This window comes from Gastrolobium bilobum, unplaced genomic scaffold (genome assembly GCF_033153095.1).
Source record: "Gastrolobium bilobum isolate Gb01-03AN ecotype WA unplaced genomic scaffold, APGP_CSIRO_Gbil_v1 utg5726, whole genome shotgun sequence".
NCBI classification, from domain to species: domain Eukaryota; kingdom Viridiplantae; phylum Streptophyta; class Magnoliopsida; order Fabales; family Fabaceae; genus Gastrolobium; species Gastrolobium bilobum.
Window position 1 is genome coordinate 317853 of NW_026896804.1, and position 21900 is coordinate 339752.

The 21900-nt window shown below is 34.8% G+C and overlaps 2 protein-coding genes and 1 long non-coding RNA gene across 11 annotated transcripts; 1 reads left to right on the forward strand and 2 right to left on the reverse strand.

Moving 5' to 3' along the window:
* Positions 1-2117: 2117 nt before the first annotated feature.
* LOC133302091 (flavin-containing monooxygenase FMO GS-OX-like 4) lies at positions 2118-9545 on the forward strand. Of its 7 annotated transcripts, none has more exons than XM_061501814.1 (7): positions 2118-2720; positions 2791-2879; positions 8212-8364; positions 8486-8568; positions 8715-8874; positions 8966-9145; positions 9277-9545. In XM_061501814.1, exons 1-7 carry the CDS (start codon positions 2135-2137, stop codon positions 9457-9459), a joined length of 1434 nt encoding a protein of 477 aa, XP_061357798.1. In that variant the 5' UTR covers positions 2118-2134; the 3' UTR covers positions 9460-9545. The 7 variants fall into 7 exon arrangements, with proteins under 7 accessions (XP_061357798.1, XP_061357805.1, XP_061357800.1 ...); XM_061501821.1 differs by having other exon boundaries at positions 2118-2702; positions 2809-2883; positions 8219-8364; positions 8715-8850; positions 8966-9031; XM_061501816.1 differs by having other exon boundaries at positions 2118-2702; positions 2809-2879; positions 8715-8868; positions 8963-9139.
* A 136-nt stretch (positions 9546-9681) lies between these two features.
* On the reverse strand, positions 9682-14493 carry LOC133302093 (uncharacterized). 3 transcript variants are annotated; one of them, XR_009750289.1, is made up of 6 exons: positions 14346-14493; positions 14137-14253; positions 13959-14060; positions 13700-13843; positions 12234-12383; positions 9682-11093 (listed from the first exon to the last, which is right to left on the reverse strand). It is a non-coding gene; the product is annotated as an uncharacterized LOC133302093 (long non-coding RNA). The 3 variants fall into 3 exon arrangements; XR_009750290.1 differs by lacking the exon at positions 12234-12383 and having other exon boundaries at positions 13700-13823; XR_009750288.1 differs by lacking the exon at positions 12234-12383.
* A 6104-nt stretch (positions 14494-20597) lies between these two features.
* LOC133302077 (protein RGF1 INDUCIBLE TRANSCRIPTION FACTOR 1-like) lies at positions 20598-21643 on the reverse strand. The gene is made up of 4 exons (XM_061501800.1): positions 21617-21643; positions 21090-21275; positions 20904-20978; positions 20598-20795 (listed from the first exon to the last, which is right to left on the reverse strand). Exons 1-4 carry the CDS (start codon positions 21641-21643, stop codon positions 20598-20600), a joined length of 486 nt encoding a protein of 161 aa, XP_061357784.1.
* Between the last annotated feature and the right edge of the window lie 257 nt (positions 21644-21900).

Here is a 21900-nt window from a genome sequence, read left to right on the forward strand (position 1 = left end):
CCGCCACTGTCGGTATCCACACAAAGTTTAACTCTTTGACCCGGCTATGTAACTAATTTTGAATCGTGACTTAGTCATAGTTAAATTTCTTCGCCCCTTGTCAAATTACATCAAGTTTCACCTATTCCCTTTGGGGGACTCACAAATGGCATCATGTGACATGATCTCAAGTATTCAAAGCCCTTAATCTTTAAAATAATATTAATGAGCTTCCAAAGGGATCCACATAACTTACTTAAAAAATAAAAATATATATATATATAAAAGCATTCCTTGAAACTAAACACCCTAGCCTTAACCGGAAAATAATTTTAGGGCTGCAACAAAAATACATCCAAGCACCCCTGAATGGTCAAACAGTCTATAAATTACATCTTGCCATCATATAAAGACGGAGGTGGTTATCAATATTCATTATGTTCTTTTAACACAATTATAATACTTTGTGGGTATTAATATTCATTATATGGATTATTAGGTGAAGATGAATGATGTAGAAAAGTTATCAATTGCAAGGATAGATTACAAAGATTAAAAAAAAAGACTACAGAGATTATAATATCTAATAGATTAATTCTATTTTTTTGCACTTTTAATTTTAATATGACGTTAATATTTATTTTGGATGTTACAGCATGTAAACAATTATCCATATAACAATTCAATGATAACTACTAAATTCCTTGAAGTATTTGATGAGTGTAGAATAAAGAATTAATGCATATAAAGATTTATGATTAGAGATATGTGGAAACATACATTGTTTGGAATCCATATCAATAACAATAGAACAATTACCGAAATGAGACACACTTGCTTCCCCTTTGCATTAGCTTATATACGGAGCAACCCTTAGATCCTCTTCTTGTGAGTTGTGAATTGTGATAGACAACTTCATAACCACAAAATCTTATAAGAGAAATAAGAGACATATGTGATGACTCATTTTATAAAAAATCTTATAAACGAACCATAATATAAGCCTAACCATCACAAGCTCAATTGTTCACTTTCGAATCACATTAATTTAATTTATCCATATTAAATAATTGGAGTCTGTATATATAACACGCAATAATTTTAAATATAATATGCTAATTAATATCCGACGTTGAATATGATATTATAAATAATATTACATCAGCCGCATCAATTTTTATATTTTTAATATTGTTAAAGTGAGGGATAGTATATGATTTATTACATAATTAATGTGTCGTATATTGAATAATGTCAATCACATTTTCATATTTGCAAACTTAAAAGAATTTTTCTGTCATCCAATCTTGTGTTTTCATTTGATAAATTTGTCTTGTGAATAGTAATATGAAAGGCTTACGTGATAATATACAACTCACCGGGCATAGTATTTTTTACCGGGCACTTTATTTAGATTTATATAACATTTTTTTATTGAAATATTTTTTTTAAGATATAAAATTATTAATTAAATTTTAAATCAAGTTACAACACTTCATTTTCAATTGAAGACCTAGTTAATTTATTTATTTTATATCATAATAGTATTGAAGTTTGAATTTATTATTTTATGTAAATTATTCAAGTCTCAAATCACTAATCCACTCCCAATGGTTTGTAGTTAATATATTTATATTTTCTCTAGATTTAGTTTATTTTAAATAAGTTTTTTTTTTATTAATTTTGATTTCGATATTATATTTGTTAACGTTTTCTATATAATGTTTTATAATGCATATCACATGCAAGGTTGGGAATGGAATTTCCCCGCCTCCGGTTTTCGCTTATTTCTACACAGGTGGTAACAGTGACTTATATTAGTTATGGATTAATTTACTTCCTTTTTGTTTTTCGAGTTCCATCTTTAAAATTATCAAATTAATTATTTAAGTTATCAATAATTTGAATATTTTACTATTTAATAATAGCCGTATTTCTATAACAAGATTCATCAATTTAATAAAAATGAAAAACACTTAAGTCGTATTTGTTAAGTAAGACATACTTTTTAAAAGAGTAAATAATATCTAAAAATAAGTCTAATTATTTAAAAAAAAGTTACATAAATAACATATTTATAAAAAGTACATCCATGTGGCTTGCTTTGTGAAGATGACTCATTTCTTTCGCTTATAAGATGAAAGCTGGATGGTCCATGCCCGCCAAATCAATCGCTATTATGTCAACGGCAATCCCACTACTCTCGTCGCGCCACGTGGCAGTGATCGGCGCCGGGGCCGCAGGTCTAGTGGCGGCACGCGAGCTCCGACGAGAAGGGCATCGAGTGGTGGTTTTCGAGCGAGGGGACCAAGTAGGTGGCTCGTGGGTCTACACTGCAGAGGTGGAATCGGAGCCACTTGGGTTGGACCCAAAGCGAAGGTTGGTCCACTCGAGCCTGTACGATTCGCTCCGAACGAACCTTCCTCGAGAGGTAATGGGGTTCCGAGATTACCCTTTCGGAAGGAAGGAAGGGAAGGGGAGAGATTCGAGAAGGTTCCCAGGTCACAGAGAGGTGTTGATGTATTTGAAGGATTTCGCTGCTGATTTTCAGATCGATGAATTGGTGAGGCTTGAAACGGAGGTGGTTTTTGCTGGGTTGGGTGACGGTGGAAAATGGACGGTCAGATCAAGATCATCCAATTGTGATTGTGTGGATGAGATTTACGATGCCCTCGTCATTTGCAACGGACATTACGTTCAGCCTCGTCTCGCTCATATCCCCGGTTATTTTATTTTCCTTATATGCCCCTCACCACTCATTATTCACACACACTGCGGTTTCTATCCGAATCTTGTTTGGTTTTATCTTATAATTTAGAATCTTTGCAGGCATTAATGCATGGCCAGGGAAGCAGATGCATAGCCATAATTATAGGACACCTGAGCCCTTTCAAGATCAAGTATGTGCTTTTACATGGTTAGTTCTGTTTTTAAAAGTTAGAAATTTCTTTAAAAAAAAAATGATGCTTTATATTTTATGGGAGGGGTCTACAAAATAACAATTATTGCACATATTATATTTATCAAAATATTTTAAATCTTGAAGCTTTATATCTTTTACAGTACTGATTGGCTTGGCACCGAGTGCAAATATTTAAATAAAAACTAGACAATTGGGAATCAAGATATCAACGAATATACATGATCACGCTCAAGCTCCTGAGGCTTCCTCACTGACTTCACAGATTGTTGATAATACGTAGTTATAGTATTGACATAAATAGCTGACGTGTCCTATTTTCATTAGTTCCTAGTTTCATGGAGTTAGTTGTGAATTCAGTTTTACAGTAGTTTAACAGTAGCTTAGTTATAGCTTAGTTAGTTTGAACTACACGCATATTTTCTCTTCTCTCTGTTGTACTATATAATCAAGCTTGTAAGTCATTCATCATTAACATTAAATAATATGAATTCCAGGAAAACTCTTTCTGATAAGATGGTATCAGAGCTTCTCAAGAAGCTCTGATTCTCCATTAGCTTTAAGATTTTCTTTTCTTCTTTCTTGATCATCAATGGCGAATCAGAGCTTAGCCTTTGATTTCATATCAAATCCCTCTCATCCATACTACCTCCATCCAAGTGAAAATCCTTCTCAAGTGCTAGTATCAACACTGCTTGATGGAAGAAATTACCATATGTGGTCACGAGCTATGTCAATGGCTCTATTATCCAAGAATAAAATTGGCTTTGTTGATGGAAGCCTGCAAGCACCTCCTACAATGGATCCAACCTACACTGGATGGCAAAGGTGCAACACCAGTGTTAGCTTGGATTCATCATTCCATCTCTTCATCAATTCTTCAGTCAATCCTGTGGATCGATAAGGCAGAAGATGCCTGGAAAGATTTGAAACAACGATTTTCACAAGCAGATATTTTCAAGATTTCAGATCTTCAAGAAGACATATACAAACTGAGACAAGGAGATCGTGATATAGCTGACTATTTTACACAGTTGAAAGCCTTGTGTGATGAATTGGACAACTTGAGACCTTTACCTGCCTGTCAATGTCCTATGGCTTGCAACTGTCCTGCACTCAGTGAGATTCGAGTTCGCAGAGATCAAGATCACACGATAAGATTCTTGAAAGGTTTGAATGAGCAATATGCTCATGTCAGATCTCAAATTATGCTGATTAATCCCATGCCTGATGTCAATAAAGTCTTCTCTATGTTAGCTCAACAAGAAAGAGAGTTTCACCTTAATGTTTCAACTGATGACATTTCAAAGGTGTTTTTAAGTCAGTCAGATGAAACCAGACGAAATTCTTTCCAAGAGAGAGGCAGAGGACGTCCATATTACAATAGTTACAATGGAGGTAGAGGACAAGGACGTGATTCAAAATTTTGCACTCACTGCAAAATGAACAACCATACCATAGAGACATGCTATTTCAAGCTTCATTTTCCCCCAGGTTATAAGAGAAAAATTGCAAACTGTGCTGTGTTGACAAAAAATGATGATATCAACAATGACATGCAGAATGTGACTTTGTCTTCCAAGCAGTTTCATGATCTTATGCAGACTTTACAGAACTTCAAAGATTCTGCCAATACTCCTATTCTTTCGAATCCTGTACCAAATGCTACATTGAGCACAGAAACAAATAGCCATGTCAACCTTGTTTCTACTTCAGCATTGAACACATCCATCAATAACATTGTGTAAGGTAATCAGTTGTACTGGATTCTTGATACCGGTGCAACTGATCACATCACATCCTCTATTTCAAACCTTGTTTCAATTCATAAAATCAATCCTGTGTCTATCAATTTACCAAATGGTTGCAAGGTCATTTCATCCTATGCAGGAAATGTTTGTTTTTCTGCTGAATTTGTGTTACATGATGTCCTATATGTACCTGAATTTTGTGTCAATTTAATTTCAATCACCAAGTTGCTTTCTACACTACATTGCTATCTGATTTTTTCTAATTTTTCATGTTTTATTAAACAGATCCATACCAAGAAGATTGGTATAGCTAAACAACATGGAGGCCTCTTTGTCTTGGTCGATCCTCCATCCACAAACACTGGTCCTTCATACAAAAATACTGATATCTGTCATTCTTCCAATAATGTAGCATCCAATTCATATCAGTCCTGTTTCAATTCTATTTCTTGTAATAATAATGACCATTTGCTTTGGCATATTAGATTGGGTCATATTTCCTCTACAACTATGAAACAAATGTCTCTTAAGTTTCCTTTTATTTCTTCTAAAAGTGTATCACCATGTGATGTATGCCACTTTGCTAGGCAACACAAATTGCCATTTTCTCCAAGTCATACAAATTCAAATAAATGTTTTGAATTACTGCACATGGACATTTGGGGTCCAACTCCTCAAGTTTCTATACATGGACACAGATACTTTCTATCCATTGTTGATGATCATTCTAGATATACATGGGTGATATTCCTCAAGTTTAAATCAGATTTTCGATCTGCTATCCAACATTTCATCATTTTCCATGAAAAACAATTTGAAACAAATGTAAAATGCATCAAAAGTGACAATGGTCCAGAATTTCTTATGCATGACTTCTTTAAAACAAAAGGCATTCTTCATCACACCACTTGTGTTGAAACCCCAAAACAAAATGGCATAGTGGAACACAAACATCAACACATCATGAATGTTGCTAGGGCCTTATCGTTTCAATCAAACATTCCCAAAACATATTGGAATTATGTAGTAGCACATTCAGTTCATCTTATAAACCGCCTATGCACTCCACTCCTTACACATCAAACTCCATATGAAGTCTTACACGGTAAGCAGCCCTCTCTTATCCATTTAAAATCCTTTGGAAGCTTATGCTATGCATCCACTTTACATTCACATCGCACAAAATTTGCCCCACGGGCTCATAAATGTGTCTTTCTTGGATATCAAGAAGGAACAAAGGGATATCTCCTCCTCGAATTACCTTCCCACAAATTATTTTAATCCCGTAATGTTATATTCTACGAGCTCCATTTTCCTTTTGTAAATTCATCTGTTATAAATGAGCATACCCCTCCTATTCTTCCTTGTTCCCCATCCACTATTTTTGATGATTTTCCTGTATTCAATCATTCACTACAACACCATTCCGTCCCTGACACACAATCACATTCTCCTGTCAATAATACTAATGCTTCTACTCCTATCCGTCGATCATCCAGGACAAGGAAACATCCAAGTTATCTTTTGGATTATCATTGCAATCATGTTGTTTCAGCTACCCAATCTTCTCCAGGTATCCGTTAGCCTTTGTCTCATTTTTTGTCATATTCTAGATGTTCACCTTCTTATGCACGTTTCTGTTTCAATACCACCACTATCACTGAACCTAAATCCTACATTGAGGCCTCCAAACTTAAATGTTGGCAAGAAGCCATGGCAGCAGAACTTTCTGCATTAGACATGAATCACACATGGGAGATTGTGCAGCTCCCACTTGGGAAACACACGGTTGGTTGTAAATGGGTATATAAAGTGAAGTATAAAGCTGATGGCACTCTTGAACGATGCAAGGCAAGGTTGGTTGCCAAAGGATACACTCAGTTGGAGGGGGTAGACTATTTCAATACTTTTAGTCCGGTTGCAAAGATGACTACAGTCCGCACACTTCTTTCAATTGCAGCTGCCAAAAATTGGGTACTTGAGCAACTCGATGTCAACAATGCATTCTTGCATGGTGACTTGAATGAGGAGGTTTTCATGGCACTCCCACCCGGTGTTCAAGCTCCCTCAGGTATAGTTTGCCATCTCCACAAGTCGCTATATGGCCTCAAACAGGCCAGCAGACAATGGCATTCCAAATTGACCAGTGCTTTGGTTTCACTTGGCTACATTCAATCCGCTGCTGACCCATCTCTGTTTACTAAGCATCATAATGGTTCTTTATCCGTTCTCCTCATCTATGTTGATGATATAGTGTTGGGAGGTGATAGTCCTGATGAAATTCAACGAGTTAAAACAACTTTGGACAACAAGTTTCGTATCAAGAATTTAGGCTCTCTAAGATTTTTCTTGGGCCTGGAAATTTCTCGTAACAAAACTGGCATTGCTGTCAATCAAAGATAGTATGCTTTGGAAATTTTATCTGATGCTGGCTTTCTCGGTTCTAAACCTTCTTCCACTCCAATGGTTCCTTCAACTCGTTTGTCTCGTACTACTGGCACTCTACTATCTGAACCTGAGGCTTCCTCCTATAGACGTTTAGTTGGTCGATTGTTGTACTTGACAACTACTCGTCCAGATATTTCCTTTCCCGTTCAACAATTAAGTTAGTTTGTTAGTGCCCCCACCTCAGACCACTCTGTTGCTGCTAATCGTGTGTTGCGCTACATTAAAGGGTGTCCTGGTACAGGCTTGTTTTTTGCTTCCAATAATTCTCTCCAATTAAGTGGTTTCTCCGATTCTGATTGGGCTTGTTGCCCAGATACTAGGAGGTCAATCACTGGCTTGTGTGTTTTTCTTGGTTCTTCGTTAATTGCATGGCGTTCCAAGAAGCAACCAACGGTGTCTCGATCCTCTAGTGAAGCTGAATATAGGGCACTTGCATCCATCACGTGTGAACTTCAATGGATTACTTATCTCCTTCGAGATTTTGATGTTCCATGTAACTCTGCTCATGTATACTGTGACAATGTCTCTGCCATTTACCTAGCCAAGAATCCTACCCTTCATGAACGATCCAAGCACATTGAGCTTGACATCCATGTCACTCGAGAGAAACTGCACTCTGGTCTGCTGCGTCTTTTTCCAGTTTCTTCTTCTGCTCAATTGGCGGATCTTTTCACCAAAGCCCTTCATCCAGCTCCATTTGCTGCTATGGTTGGCAAGCTGGGCCTCCGTGATATCCATCGTCCCGCTTGTGGGGAATATACATGATCACGTTCAAGCTCCTAAGGCTTCCTCACTGACTTCACAGATTGTTGATAATACGTAGTTATAGTATTGACATAAATAGCTGACGTGTCCTATTTTCATTAGTTCCTAGTTTCATGGAGTTAGTTGTGAATTCAGTTTTACAGTAGTTTAACAGTAGCTTAGTTATAGCTTAGTTAGTTTGAACTACACGCATATTTTCTCTTCTCTCTATTGTACTATATAATCAAGCTTGTAAGTCATTCATCATTAACATTCAATAATATGAATTCCAGGAAAACTCTCTCTGATAAGATTTCGTCTTCATTCTGATATGATCTGATTTAGTTCTTCCGTTTCTTCTTTGCGCAGGTTGTAGTTATAATAGGCAGTGCTGCTAGTGCGGTTGATATATCTCGAGACATTGCAACAGTAGCTAAAGAAGTTCACATTGCTGCTAGGTCAGTTGAAGAAGATAAGCTTGGAAAGATGCCTGGTCATGATAACATGTGGCTTCATTCTATGGTAAAACTCATCATCCATGGTGAGAATTTGATGGCAATCATCATGAGTATCCATCAATTGATTTGACAACTGTTGCCTAGAATGGTTGATCTGAAGCGCAAGTATTTGTTAAAAAATGCAGATTGACAGCGTTCATGAAGATGGTTCAGTGGTTTTTAAAGATGGAAATGCAGTTGGTGCTGACTTCATTGTACATTGCACAGGGTATTCTGAGCATTATCCATCAGTTTTTTTTTGAAGACCCCAATTTATTTTGGCATAGCATAGCCTTCAATTGAGATACAAAACTGATGCAGATTATTGAAAAGAAAAGGTGAAACATTGTTGACGCCCATTTGTTTCTTTTCCAGGTACAAGTATGATTTCCCTTTCCTTGAAACCAATGGCGCGGTGACTGTGGATGACAACCGTGTAGGACCACTCTACAAGCATGTTTTTCCACCGGCGTTGGCTCCATGGCTTTCATTTGTTGGGTTGCCTTGGAAGGTTGTTCCCACTTCCCATGTCATAGTTCTTTGTCGTCCTTTCCTTGAAACAAAAACTCGAAACTGTTCAATTCATAAGCGACTTAATATTAATACATGGATGAAATTGTTAGCAGGTTGTTCCCTTCCCCATGTTCGAAATGCAAAGCAAGTGGATAGCTGGAATTTTGTCTAATCGCATTGCACTTCCTTCAAAAGAGGAGATGGTTGAAGATATTGAAGCTTTTTACTCATCACTTGAAGCGTCTGGCACTCCTAAGAGTTATACTCATAATATGGGCCATTTTCAGGTTTGTGTTTTTTTTTTTTATTCCTCAACTTTTTGTTTGATTGTGCCTTCTTGTCTATGCGTATCTAAATTCTAAATCATCCATCAAGACGTACTTATATTGCAGCTGATATATGTGGGATTGTGTCAATGCTGCAGTGGGACTACAATAACTGGATTGCCGATCAGTGTGGAATTCCTGCTATTGAAGAATGGATTGTGCAAATGTATATGGCCACATCTAAGAACAGGCTCTTGCGATCTGAGTCTTACCGTGACGAGTGGGAGGATGATGACTTAGTTCTGCAAGCTCAACGGGATTTTGATAATTATCTGATCTGATGTTGTAACAAACCCTAAGCCAAGTTAGTGATGTGCTTTGCTCACAATTCAGTGTTAAGAATAATGATCATAAAGTCAGTTTTACAGTGCGATTTCAAAAAAAAGAAGAAAAATTGATATTTAAAAGTAATCATATAATTACATGTTCATAATACTTTTAATAAGTCATCCATTAATAAAAAGTGATAACGACGTGATCACATAATAGCTGAACTTGGAGGAGAACTTTGGTCTAATACATAACGGAAAACACACTTGATGTGAAATATTCAGTTGTTGAACTTATACTTCTGCCCTTGACACAAGTAGCACACTAGGATCCACGCAACACAATGGACTTAGTACTCGCACATTGTAGAGCTGATACCCAGTCAACTTTTCTACATGCAGCACTTGATACTACTATTTTTTAAATCGTTAACACCTTGTACATGCGGCCCTGTGCTATTAGAAGCAATAGATCACTTAAATCCTCAGACATCCTGCTGCAATTCATGAGATCTCGCTTTAAGCAATAGATCACTTATATATATTGAGGAAGTTATTGAGTTTGTTTGAAGATTTCTGCTAATTTTTTGTTCACATTTTAAAAAAGAAAGAAAGACATAGCTAATGAGTTTGAAGCTCAATTACAATTAACTTGATTCTTTAAGCCTTGGTTTGAAGTTGGTGTTGGAAGTTTGGATCCTCCATTGCATTACACTTTAAAGACACATGTTAGAAGAATAGGGCTGCTTGATGCATATCTTTTTCACTGTGGCCTGTTTTTCTTCTAAATCCGTGAAGCCTCTCCATTGCCCTCACTGTGGCCCTAGACCGGGTTACCTTGACATACACAAACGGGGTAAAACACATCTAGGAGATTGGAAAGTTGGAATGATTTCTTTCAAAGTTTTCGTCCCCTTCAGATGGGTTTATCTCTGAACGTTGGTGCGTAATATCACAATAATTTGTGTACTGCTTTCTTTATTTCTTCATTTTTATAAAAAAATTCTTTTGACAAATCAATTTTTTCTGAATATGTTCATTTGGGAAAAATCTTCCATACATCCGATGTATGGAACATCTGCCCAAGAAAAGAAAGTGTTTGAGGACTAAAATGGGAACAAAAATAAAGTAAAGGAGTAGAATGGAAAGAATCTTTTCAAAATTGGAAAAAATGAGTACCCAATGACATACAACTGATGTACTGAAGTTTCTCTCGTTCATTTGTGGATGTTCAGATGTATCCTCCGCTGTTTTTATTGAGCAATTGCCAGTTATAGACTTTGTAAAACAACTGCTGAACAGGAAAACCTTTGCACGATCAGCATAAGAAAGTGGTTGGTTGGATACATTCATTTTCAGCCATTATTTTACAAAGTCTATAACTGGCAATGACTCGATAAAAACAGCGGAGGATACGTCTGAACATCCATAAATGAACATATTCAGAAAAATTGATTTGTCAAAAGAATTTATTTATAAAAATGAAGAAATAAAGAATTAGTGATATTACGCACCAACATTCAGAGATAAACCCATCTGAAGGGGACGAAAACTTTGAAATAAACCATCTCAACTTTCCAATCCCTCACCTAGATGTGTTTTTACCCAGTTTGGGTGAATAGAACGACCTTCCTAATCGGCAATACCTGTGATGACATCAAAAGTTCAGTTAGCAAAACCGTATACAACAAGATGAGCCAAAATGAACTAAACAATAAAAAAGGATCTATACTGAACATGTTTAGAACATGATTTAAAATAATATATTCTTGCCCCTTAACATGTTTAAAAATTTTATAGGCTAGAGCTTCACCCAATAATAATAATAATTTCTAAAGTGGATACATTGGTAATTCTATTTAAATAAGGGCACTTTGGTCAATAAAAATGGAAATAAAAAATTTGTATCTAAAGTGGAAACAAAAGTTGTATCAGATACCTAGTAGTAAGGGTGTAAATGGGCCAGGCTGGCCCAGCCTAGCCTACGGCTCGGCCTACATTGAGCTCAGCCCAGGCCCGGCCTTTCAGAAAAGTAGAGTACACTTAGGCTTATATAAATTTTTTTTTAATAAATAGGCCATAGGCCAATTTTGTCAAGCCCGGCCTACAGCCTTGTAGGCTGGCCTATTTAATTTATTAAAATAAAATAATATTTATTTTATGTGGCAAAGACACAAAGTACCAAATACCAATATCTCTTACTTTTTGTGCTATTTTATTTTATGAAATGAAAACTTGTCTAATGTCTCCAAATTTTACATGCTGTTGCAGCTTAATACCAAGGAGCAATGGGTACCTTGCTGGATTATGATGTTACTGATGAAGATCTTTCAATAATACTCTTCTTTCTTTTGTCTTGACGGTGGTTTAAAGATTTTTAGATAAATGACATTCTCTTGTAGACTTTATTTCAGCATCCAGTAATTGTATTTTTCTTATTTTTCCCATTTCTTTGACTCTATTCCTCTATGATATACATTCTAGAACTGAGGTATTATGTTGACTATTTCTTGTTTGTCATTTTTTCTTATGAGAAGTACTAGTGCATGCATGAATGGAACTTTCTTTGCTCTATACAATTATTTTTTTTGCTTAGTATATATAGTGGGAGGCCTATAAGGCCTGTAGGCCATGTCAGGCTTTCTTATTTTTGAAAATGGGTCGGGCTTGACCTACAAATAAAGTCTTTAATAGGCCAGTAGGCCAGATAGACTGAATTTTTTTTGACGTAGGTTTGGGCTAGGATGGCCAAAACCCAGCCCAGCCCAGCCCATTTACACCCCTACCTAGTAGCACGTGGTGCACCGAGAACACAGTCAAGAGCATCAATAGCTTCCAGCGGAGCATCAATTTGTCTCCCCTCCAAAAACAATTCTACATGGTGAAGGTCTGGTCGTGCAACTAATTTTATCACAACTTGGAACTTCTCCTCCCTCCTGTATTGAAAATGTAAACAAATAAATACTGAACAATTTTTTACGTCCGATGTGAATAAACATTTGATAACTAGGGGTGACAAAGTGCCCCGCCCGCCCGCCCCGCCCTTCCAAAGTCCGTGACATTTTACATTAAAAATAAAATAAAAAAATTCAGCCTGGGCAGGCTGGCAGGCAGCGGATTTAAAAAACTCAGCTCGTCCCGTCCTGTTTTGCGAGCAAGGCGGGCCGGCCCGATGGACCGAGTCTGTTTTGCCACCTCTATAAATAACTATTCAACCCAAAAGAAACTCCATCGAGCTTTGAATGGTGAATGATGCATTTGTGTCTATCTATGTTAAGAAATTATCGATAATTAACTATTATCATTAATAGAATAGGGACGGAGGGCTTACCTGTGCTAAGAAACATAATTAATTATTTTTATTAGTAGAATGAGGGCAATGAGGATTAAAGATTATAATTTAATCATGTCATCTCTAACTCATTGAAAAATATCATTTCATTTCAAAAAATTAAGTTATTGAGTAAAATTACATTAATAATTTTATATTTTTCTACGGTCCATATGAAGAGCTCGTATCAATTGACCATATGTTCCCATTGTGGTCCCCTGCCCCTTGCTCGGCATCCATTTAATTACCTTGAAGAGGAATAAGTTATAAAGCACCAGATTAATTTACCTAACAATACTGAGGTCAACTGGACTTTCTTTTTCCCCAAAAATTAAAAAAGTAAATTGGTCCCCAAAATCTTTATCTATTCCAAACTCACAATACATTCTAAAACAACACTCAAACAGATCAGGTCAAAATCAAGACATCGCACAGAAAAACTATCAAATTATAACTTTATCAGCAAAACAAAGAAGGGAATAAAATTGGCAGTTTTTTGAACAAAAAAAGCAGCTGGTCATTGGGATAAATAAATTGAGCTTTATGAAATCGATAAACTCCATAGCACGATATCTTTTATTTTCAAAACTTAAAAGTACTACATAACAATCTAACCAACCAACAGAAGTCTATGAAAAGAAAGATACATTTTAAATGTTAAATCACTTGATGTTGGCAATTGACTTGTTTACATACATGCACTTCCATCACCAGAGTTAGACTCATTAAAAGTTTGTAATCTTTTTCAGAGTCTTTGGCTTTTTTGTTACTGTATTAAGCCTATGTTATCCAATTTCATTTCATTTGTTGTAATGCATCTCTTTCATGCTCATTTTCGTTCTTGGACATGCTTCATTTTGACAGAGATAATGCATAATAATAATAAGAAGAAGAAGAAGAAGAAGAAAACACTGGGCATACCTGAACAACCCCATGCCACTGCTGCTTCTTTTCAAGAACATTCAATATCGTTTTTAATGAGGCGATGGGGAAATTTTGTTCTCAGGCAACCCAGGCATCAAGAGCAACACAAATAGCCTCCTTCCTGTCGTTGAGATCAAGAAGCTGCATTATTTGGTTCAAACCAACAAATTCACAAAAATAAATAAATAAAATCAGATATTGACAAGGTTTAAAGCACAATATATTTATTGGGCGTGATACACATTATTGTCCTTACTGTAGTGAGAAGATACTTGGACTTGTCTTTTCTAGATACATTTTCCCCAATACAATTATTTGGTATATCTCCAGCTTTGTAATAAGGATGATGAAGTTTTGTCTGCGAGCAAGTTTAATCAAACTATGTATGGCATGAAGCAGGTATGGTATGAAAAATAACTGTGAATGTTAGATACCCGTGGCTTTGAGGCCTGCAAATCGGGGGTTGGAGGAGGCGGCGACATTAGACTGTAACAGCAACGTCCATGCTTAACCTCGACATTACTTACTTCTAATTTACTCAATCTACCAACCTAAGCACAAAGCAACATCAATATTCTAAGAAATTGAGCTTCAACAGCTATGAGAGAGAGAGAGAGAGAGAGAGAGAGAGAGAGAGACTCACATGAGATATGAGATTCGAGGTGACATCCACATGGTGGTTGATGGTGAGGGATGTTCCTCACCGAAATCAATCAAATTTTCAAAGCTTCAATTGCAACTCGCTTTATTTCTATTCTATACAATGGAAGCCACCCTCACTGCTGAAGCCATATTAGCTATTGCTATTGCAGAACGGTTGAACCCTTCTGTTTGCTGCAAAAGAAAATTTTTATATCCGGAATCACGATTAACGATAATACAATATAAATTACTTGAAATCTTACGAAAAATGTGTTTGGTTCGTCAAAATATTACCGGAAATATTGAATAAAGATTATTGATTTCATGTTTGGTTTAGAACGAAATATGACTTGGAATATGAGGTTATTTTACAAAAATAACCCCAAACTATTTTTACTTTTGTAATTGATAGATTGGGTCTAGATTTTTATGTGTGTTGGAGTATTTTTGTCTCAAAAATTATGGTTGTGTTTTTCCTTTACTTGGTATTCTGAATTACCATATTATTTTTGGTAATCTAAATAGTGATTTTTTTTTATAAATCAAATTACCAGTAATCCTTGAATATTCGAGAACTGGTTTTTGTTCCTTCTACCAAACATGGTAATTGGGTTTACCAAAGAAGATTTATCAGTAATCCTTTTGAAATACTTGTACCAAATACACCCTAAAAGTAAAACCCTATTACCAGTGTTTTTTGTTATTGGGCTTGGGTCCAAACCAAATTGGCTATCCGGCCCAATTTCAGTGTTATTGGGCCATTACAATTCCCTGTTTCTATTGGCCTCTATTTTGGATCTCCAAAAACAATTAAAAATATAAATACAAACAATTGGCTCTTATATTTAAGAGCCTGGGTTTTAAAAGCATATTGAACTTTAAAGAGTTTAATTTTACTGTATTATGACAGTAAAATTTTTACAATGTTATCCTATTCAATAATGTCTGATTACATTATTAAATCATTTAAAATATTTTTATACCAATAATATATGGGAAAAAAGTTTCCGATGTTACTTTAGATAACTTTATCTAATGTTTATCAAAACGACGTCGTTTTGGGTTGAAAAATTAAAAAATTAGAGTGATAAAGACTATTATAACCCTGAAATAAATTAAAATTACAAAAATACCATGATTTCTGTCCTAAAACGACGTCGTTTTGATGAATATTAGATAAAGTTATCTAAAGTAACATCAGAAAAAACAAACCCATAATATATATCATATTTTATATATACATATTTTTTCTGATTTCTATTGAAAAAGAGGACGAGAATAAACAGCTATATATTTTCCTTTTTGATATTGTAATGCATACTGAACATATAATCTCTTTTTTTCTTGAATAATAAAAAGTTTAAATGAGGTTAGATACCGGTAAAACATATAATCTCTGTTTGGACTAAACTTTCTCCTTATCACTTGAGGACGTTATTATTGATTAACTTATTGGAGTGAGTTTGTTTGAAGATTTGTACTAATTTTTTTGTTGATAACTTAAGTTGTTATTTGCATACCCATTTGATGATGTGATTGGTTAAACTTATCTCATTGGTGATAATTTTTTTCCTAGATTTTTCCTTTGCTCATCTGATTTCACATATGATTTAAGCCTCTAAATTATTGGATCTTTGGTTTTGATTTTAGTGAAAATAAGTGAAAACCATTTGGAGTTTTGTATACTTTTGTGAAATAGGTTCACATAGGAAGGTCCCATAATTAATAAACTTTGTCCTTTGTGAGATATGTTAATGGGTTTTCACATTTCACATTTTAGATTTAGTGAAATTGGTTTCATATTTCATTTAACTATATGGGTTGTTCAATATTTTATTTAATTGGCACATTTATGACTAGTTCACTGTCATTGATTTTTGGCTCGGCATAAACGTTGTTGCAATGTTTTTAGGCTCATTGATTGCAGTGAGTTGCATCATGACTTGTGACTGACAATGGATTAAACACAATTAATTATATTTTACATTAATTGAGATTTTTGATTATAGCTTAACTTATAAGAGTTAATATTTACTCCATTTGGCAATGCTACTGAATCATTTTATTGAATAAAAATGAGTAAAATTACTATATAATTTGGCATTAATTGCATGTGCCAAAATGAAGGTAAATGGGCATAACGGATTCTGAACAAAGTTAATATTTATGCATCATGTAAATTAAATTAGGCAAGTTTTTATGTCATGTATTATAATGATTTGATTGTATGTATTAATTAAAGTTTCCTTATACATACAATATTGAGATGAGTAATTTGAATATTTTGGTATTATTGTCTATGGTTTGAAGCAATAATTTGGGTTTGGAAATTAATATCAAGTGATCCATATAATTTCATTTAATTAGGGATTAGCATCAACACCCTTAATTATTTCATTTATATATTGAGAGTCTTTGGATCACAAAAATGGTGTGACATTAGTTGTAATTTATCATACAAATATAATAAAAATTCTTGTATGATTTGTTGTGGCAACAAATGCAATATAATTTTTTGAAAACACATGTTGTGATGTGTTTCATGTTGTTAGAAACTCATGCTGTGTAGTGTTTCATGTTGTTAGAAACTCATGATGTGTGGTGTTTCATGTTGTTAGAAACACATGTTGTGAAGTGTTTCACGTTGTTGAAAACACATGTTATGAAATATTTCATGTTGTTGAAAACACATGTTGTTAAGTGTTTCATGTTGTTGGACATTATTATTGATATATAATTTTGAATTATTATATGTTAATTACCTGCCTAAAGGGGGTTGTTGTATATAATAATTTGGAAAATTGCATGAAGAAATTATTGATTAGATTACGTGATTTAAAAGTATTTATCTGCCTAAAGGGGATAAACAATTTTTAAATTGCATGTGGTATTATGGAGAAATATGTATAATTTAAAATTTTGTATGCCCAAAGGGGATGAATTTTTATAATTATATTATTCTCCTAGTTGTTCAAATCTTCATGTGATAGAAAATATTTGTACATTATATTCCTTGCCCAAAAGGGGGTTTATGGTATATAAATTATTTTGTTGCCCAAATTTAATCTTGTTGCATTGTGTATGTCAATCAGTTATTTTTTTGCCATCAACAACAATCATTTTATTGTTGAGTTATTGACTATGTCAAATTATAAGAAATGGAGATGTATAATTTATATAATATTTTTATTTATTGAGTTATATGCTTCCGCTTGAACTGTTTAAGTGTAAAACATTTTTAAGAATATTATTGTTTTTGAACTCATGATCAACGAAGGTGTTACACCTTCTTTTGGAATGCATCATGATTTTGGGCAAAATTTGTAAGAGTTTCTACGAATTACTATGGTGTTATCACTAAAGTGGGATTGATTTTTTTGTCATGTAAAATTTTGTAAATTTGAGGAATGTTTCTGGTTATCTCATGTAATTTCCTGCCCAAAAGGAATTATTGTGTGTTTTAATTAGAAGCTTGTCTGTAATAAAGTTATTTGGGGTGCATTGGTCTAGGTGATCTGTCTGCCCAAAGGGGGCAGATTTTTGAAGCTAGTGTATGCTCATTGATTGATTCATCTGAGGCTTTAACCTTGGTTTAAACCTTGGTATGTACATTCTGCCCAAAGGAAAATGTACTATTTGGTTGGCCTCTTTCTAATAACTTGCCTTAATTGAAGTTGTATTTTGCCATAGAATTTATTTGGATGCACTCGTTTTGCCTTAACAATGATTTTTTGTTAATTCCTTTGAATTAATTTAAATATATTTGACAAGTGCATCTACATGAAAGTATGTGGGAGTATAAGTATATTCTTAGTACTTTATGTAGATGACATTCTATTTTTCAGTAAGATGATGATTTACTGAATGAAATAAAATCTTTTTATTTAAAAAGCTTTTATAGGAAATACCTTGAAGTAGCCTCCTTTGTATATATGAGTACTTTAAATTCTTTTGATTCCTTTAATTAGTGGGAGTTGTACTCGAGGCTTTCTTTTGAGTGTTTTAAATCCTTTTGATTCCCTTGATCAGTGAGAGTTATATACAATTTGCTTTTTTGGTCATGCAAATTGGTGATGATTTTTGTGACTTTTGTTTGAATTTTTATAATTGATGATCATCATTATTGTTATTTCTCCTGTCGATTGAGAAATATATGTATGAATGATATCTTTAAGCATGTTGTGAGCTTAAAGATGATTGAATTTCACAAATTTTGAGATCTCATGATGTACTGTGACATGAGTTTATTTAAACTAAGCAATTTCATGTCGTTTGGAAATTGCGGTAATTCAATTTCATGTTGTTAAGAAATTGGATTGGAAAATGCAATTTCATGTTGTTTAGAAATTGCGATAATGCAATTTCATTTTGTTTAGAAATTGTGGTAATGTGATTTCATGTTGTTGAGAAATTGCGTTATGGAATATAATTTCATGTTTCTTGAAAATTGCACTAATGTAATTTCATGTTATTGAGAAATTACATTGAGGACCGATAAGAATTAATGTGTTATATTGTTGATCACATTTTGGCACTAATTCTTACTACACTACTGAGCCTTGATTCATGAAGATGTAATACTCATTGTATGTGAGTATGGAAGGTCATATGTTATGATATTTTCGGTATATTGATCGCTATGTTCCTATGATAGGGTTATGTTGGATTGAATTGTGTTGAGATGCTGGTATTAGAATTGGAATATTGTTTTTCAAAATCGTGGCCACGTAAAATGATTTTTTAGTTATTAACCCGATAGAGTTGTGTTCAAAATAAAATGATTTTTAAAATAATATTAAATTAATTAATATAGCCCAAGTGGGAGAATGTTAGAAATTTTCCTTTTCGTGGGCAATATTAATTAACTAGTATTCTGTTTTAAAATTAATCGGGTTAATGAATATTCCAATTGTATTATTTTGATAAGCCTGTTGTGATCATGTTGAGTTGGGTTTTTGGCATCTGTTGGTATTGGGCCTAGTTGGGCAGCAGTGTAGGCTTCAGTATAACCCTGATTTTCGTGATGGGTGGACCCAGTGGACACAAACTCTTTTCAGAGTGTTTGACTAGGTCCCCTCTCTAGCTTATTTATATTGAGATTAAGTCCCATGAGCCATCATGCTCCCATCGCTGAGGCTGCTACTTTCGGAATAGGTCATAGAGAGGAAGATCCTAGCATATTGTCCCTCCTTTCCTCCGACTTTGTGATGACTCAATAAGGTACGCACAATCTCATATTTTGATTTTATATTGTTTGGGTATTTTATAACCATATACATCATCCAGCATCTTTAAATCATTAGCTAATGATTTTGTACCTCAATTACAATTAACTTTATTCTTTTAAGCCTTGGTGTGAAGTTGGTGTTGGATGTTTGGATCCTCCATCACATTATACTTTAAAGCCACATGCTCCAACACTGTTCTACATTTTAAAGTTGAAAATGATTGTCAACGAATTTGTAGCTAAGCTTTTACTTTATGTGTGGCCGTGATATAAGAAATTTATTGAATTGGTCCTTCCAATAAATTGTTTCTATGAAACAAAAATTTCTGAGCATTTTAACATAAATACATACACATACCGATCGAAATAAGATGTGTAACCCACAAGCCTAGGCTAATTAAGATAAATCATTTAAAATTGCCAAAAACCCAATCAATAGAGTAACTCTTTGATCTATTTTGATAATAAGATGTGCAGCATTCTATTCTTTTCTATATGCCCAAGAAGGGTTATAAAATAGGCATACAAGAATCAAAATGTACAATGAATCACAAAACCAAGTAGATACATAAATGCACATGCTTTCAGTACAATGGTGATCGGTGAGGGACACCTTTCCGCCGGTTCACCGCGGTGGCTTGCTCCGTTGGGGGTGAGCACCAAATCCGTGGCACCATGTGAACACTGCCACGTTTCTTTTTGAGTAATTCAGCAGGGACATTGGCAGCGCAATTAGTGTGCCTCTTCAAGCTCTCTGCCATACCCCAACTAATAGGTCTTGTTGACCCAGACACAGTGCATAGCGGCGTCGACATGTGTGAATCTAGGACCGAATCTGGGGTGATTTGGCTGTCTTCAAATTCATGGGGATTCTCACTGCTTTTTTCTTTGTCTACTAGTGGAACAGAGAATTTATACTTGTTCCTAGAGTCCTTTATGGTTGCGCTTTTGTTAACGAGTAGAAGATGATGCACCTGCTATATTGATGATGTCCAAGGCGAGATAATTATCATCAAAATGGAAAACTCAAAAGTTTATAGGAATTTCTGCTTTGAATATAATAGACAATAACAAAAATTGAACCTTGCATGACAGAGAGCAGAAGATGTATGGGTCTTGGAGGCTACGGTCACATGTGCTGCAAAGGTTGCCAGAGCCTTTAAGAGAGCGGGAGATTGGCCTCTGTTTCAAAAATACAACCTTTGCTCTATTTGTTGTGTAGGGCTGTTTCATCGGAAAGAATCATATTTTGAAGATAGTGAACAAAAAAAAAAATAGAAACATTAATAAGTCATATTTTGTTTATGTTTCAACATTAATGCTTTCACTTACTTGAACAAGGGAGCAATTTAACAATCTCTGAGCATCTACAAGCAGTAATACGTCATTGTACATGTACCTTCGTATCTGTCACACAGGAAAGAAACAGAACCGTGTACTTTTAAACACCAAGGCATTGTTTGTAAATGGTTTGAAAAATTAATGTCTTTGATTCTTGTAAGCAAAATTTTTCTCCACCTGCAAAAGGACGTGAGTGCGGTGAAGGGGCGAACAATGAGGGCAAATGCTCGTGCAGCAATCTAAGCAAAAAATATTCTTTTCGTTCTTCTTTACTGAGTCATGAATCAAACAACGAGTAAAAAATTTCTCTTCCTCAAGAATGAGAAGCCAATTAGGAACTGAGTTGATGGAGTTGAGGCCAACCTAACAACAAAGATTAACCTTCTAAAAAATATATTGAAGAAATTCTACAACCAAGAAAAATAGATATTACCATGTTAACGTGTTGTTGAGGTTAAGACAATGGAATGAAGATGATGAATCATAGGAAGAAGAGAAGACTATAGCATAACTAGAAAGTACCAAAAAAGAGAGGAGGTAGAGAGCTTTGAATGTATTGTGCATATAAGGGCTGGTAGTGTATTATCGGCCAAAAGTCTTTGATAGAAGCGAGGGGCTATACTTAGCTATCAGTTGTTCTTTTCTATTGCGGACAATCACATAACATTGGACAAACTTTCCGCAATTTTTGACCATAGCCTTACTTCAATGTTGGAAGTTATAGGCACCATGGCAGTGCCAACGCGTTGAACGTTATGTGCACCGTGCCACTGTCAATTGTGGTAGGCCTGGCCAGTTTGGTCAGCTTATGCTCTTCTCTTTTTCGGTGTGTGACAAACAGACAGGGTGCCAAGAATTACGGTTGCTATGTCTTTTTTCCAAATTTTTACATAGGACGATGGAAGAGTCGACAAAGAATGTGAACATTGAATTATAATAAAAATCAGCTGCCGGACCAGTGGAGCTAATATACCTCCCCCCCTCCCCT

Bases quoted from the DNA above. Each gene is read 5' to 3' on its own strand.
- LOC133302091 (XM_061501814.1), top strand. From the start codon at position 2,135: ATGCCCGCCAAATCAATCGCTATTATGTCAACGGCAATCCCACTACTC. The intron at 2,721-2,790 runs TATGCCCCTCAC...GTTTTATCTTAT, and splicing joins CGGTTATTTTATTTTCCTTA to AATTTAGAATCTTTGCAGGC. The intron at 8,365-8,485 runs GTAAAACTCATC...TAAAAAATGCAG, and splicing joins ACATGTGGCTTCATTCTATG to ATTGACAGCGTTCATGAAGA.
- LOC133302077 (XM_061501800.1), bottom strand. From the start codon at position 21,643: ATGGTGCCTATAACTTCCAACATTGAA. The intron at 21,276-21,616 runs GTAAGGCTATGG...CTTTGTTGTTAG, and splicing joins CTATAACTTCCAACATTGAA to GTTGGCCTCAACTCCATCAA. The intron at 20,796-20,903 runs GTAAGTGAAAGC...CCGATGAAACAG, and splicing joins TAAATTGCTCCCTTGTTCAA to CCCTACACAACAAATAGAGC.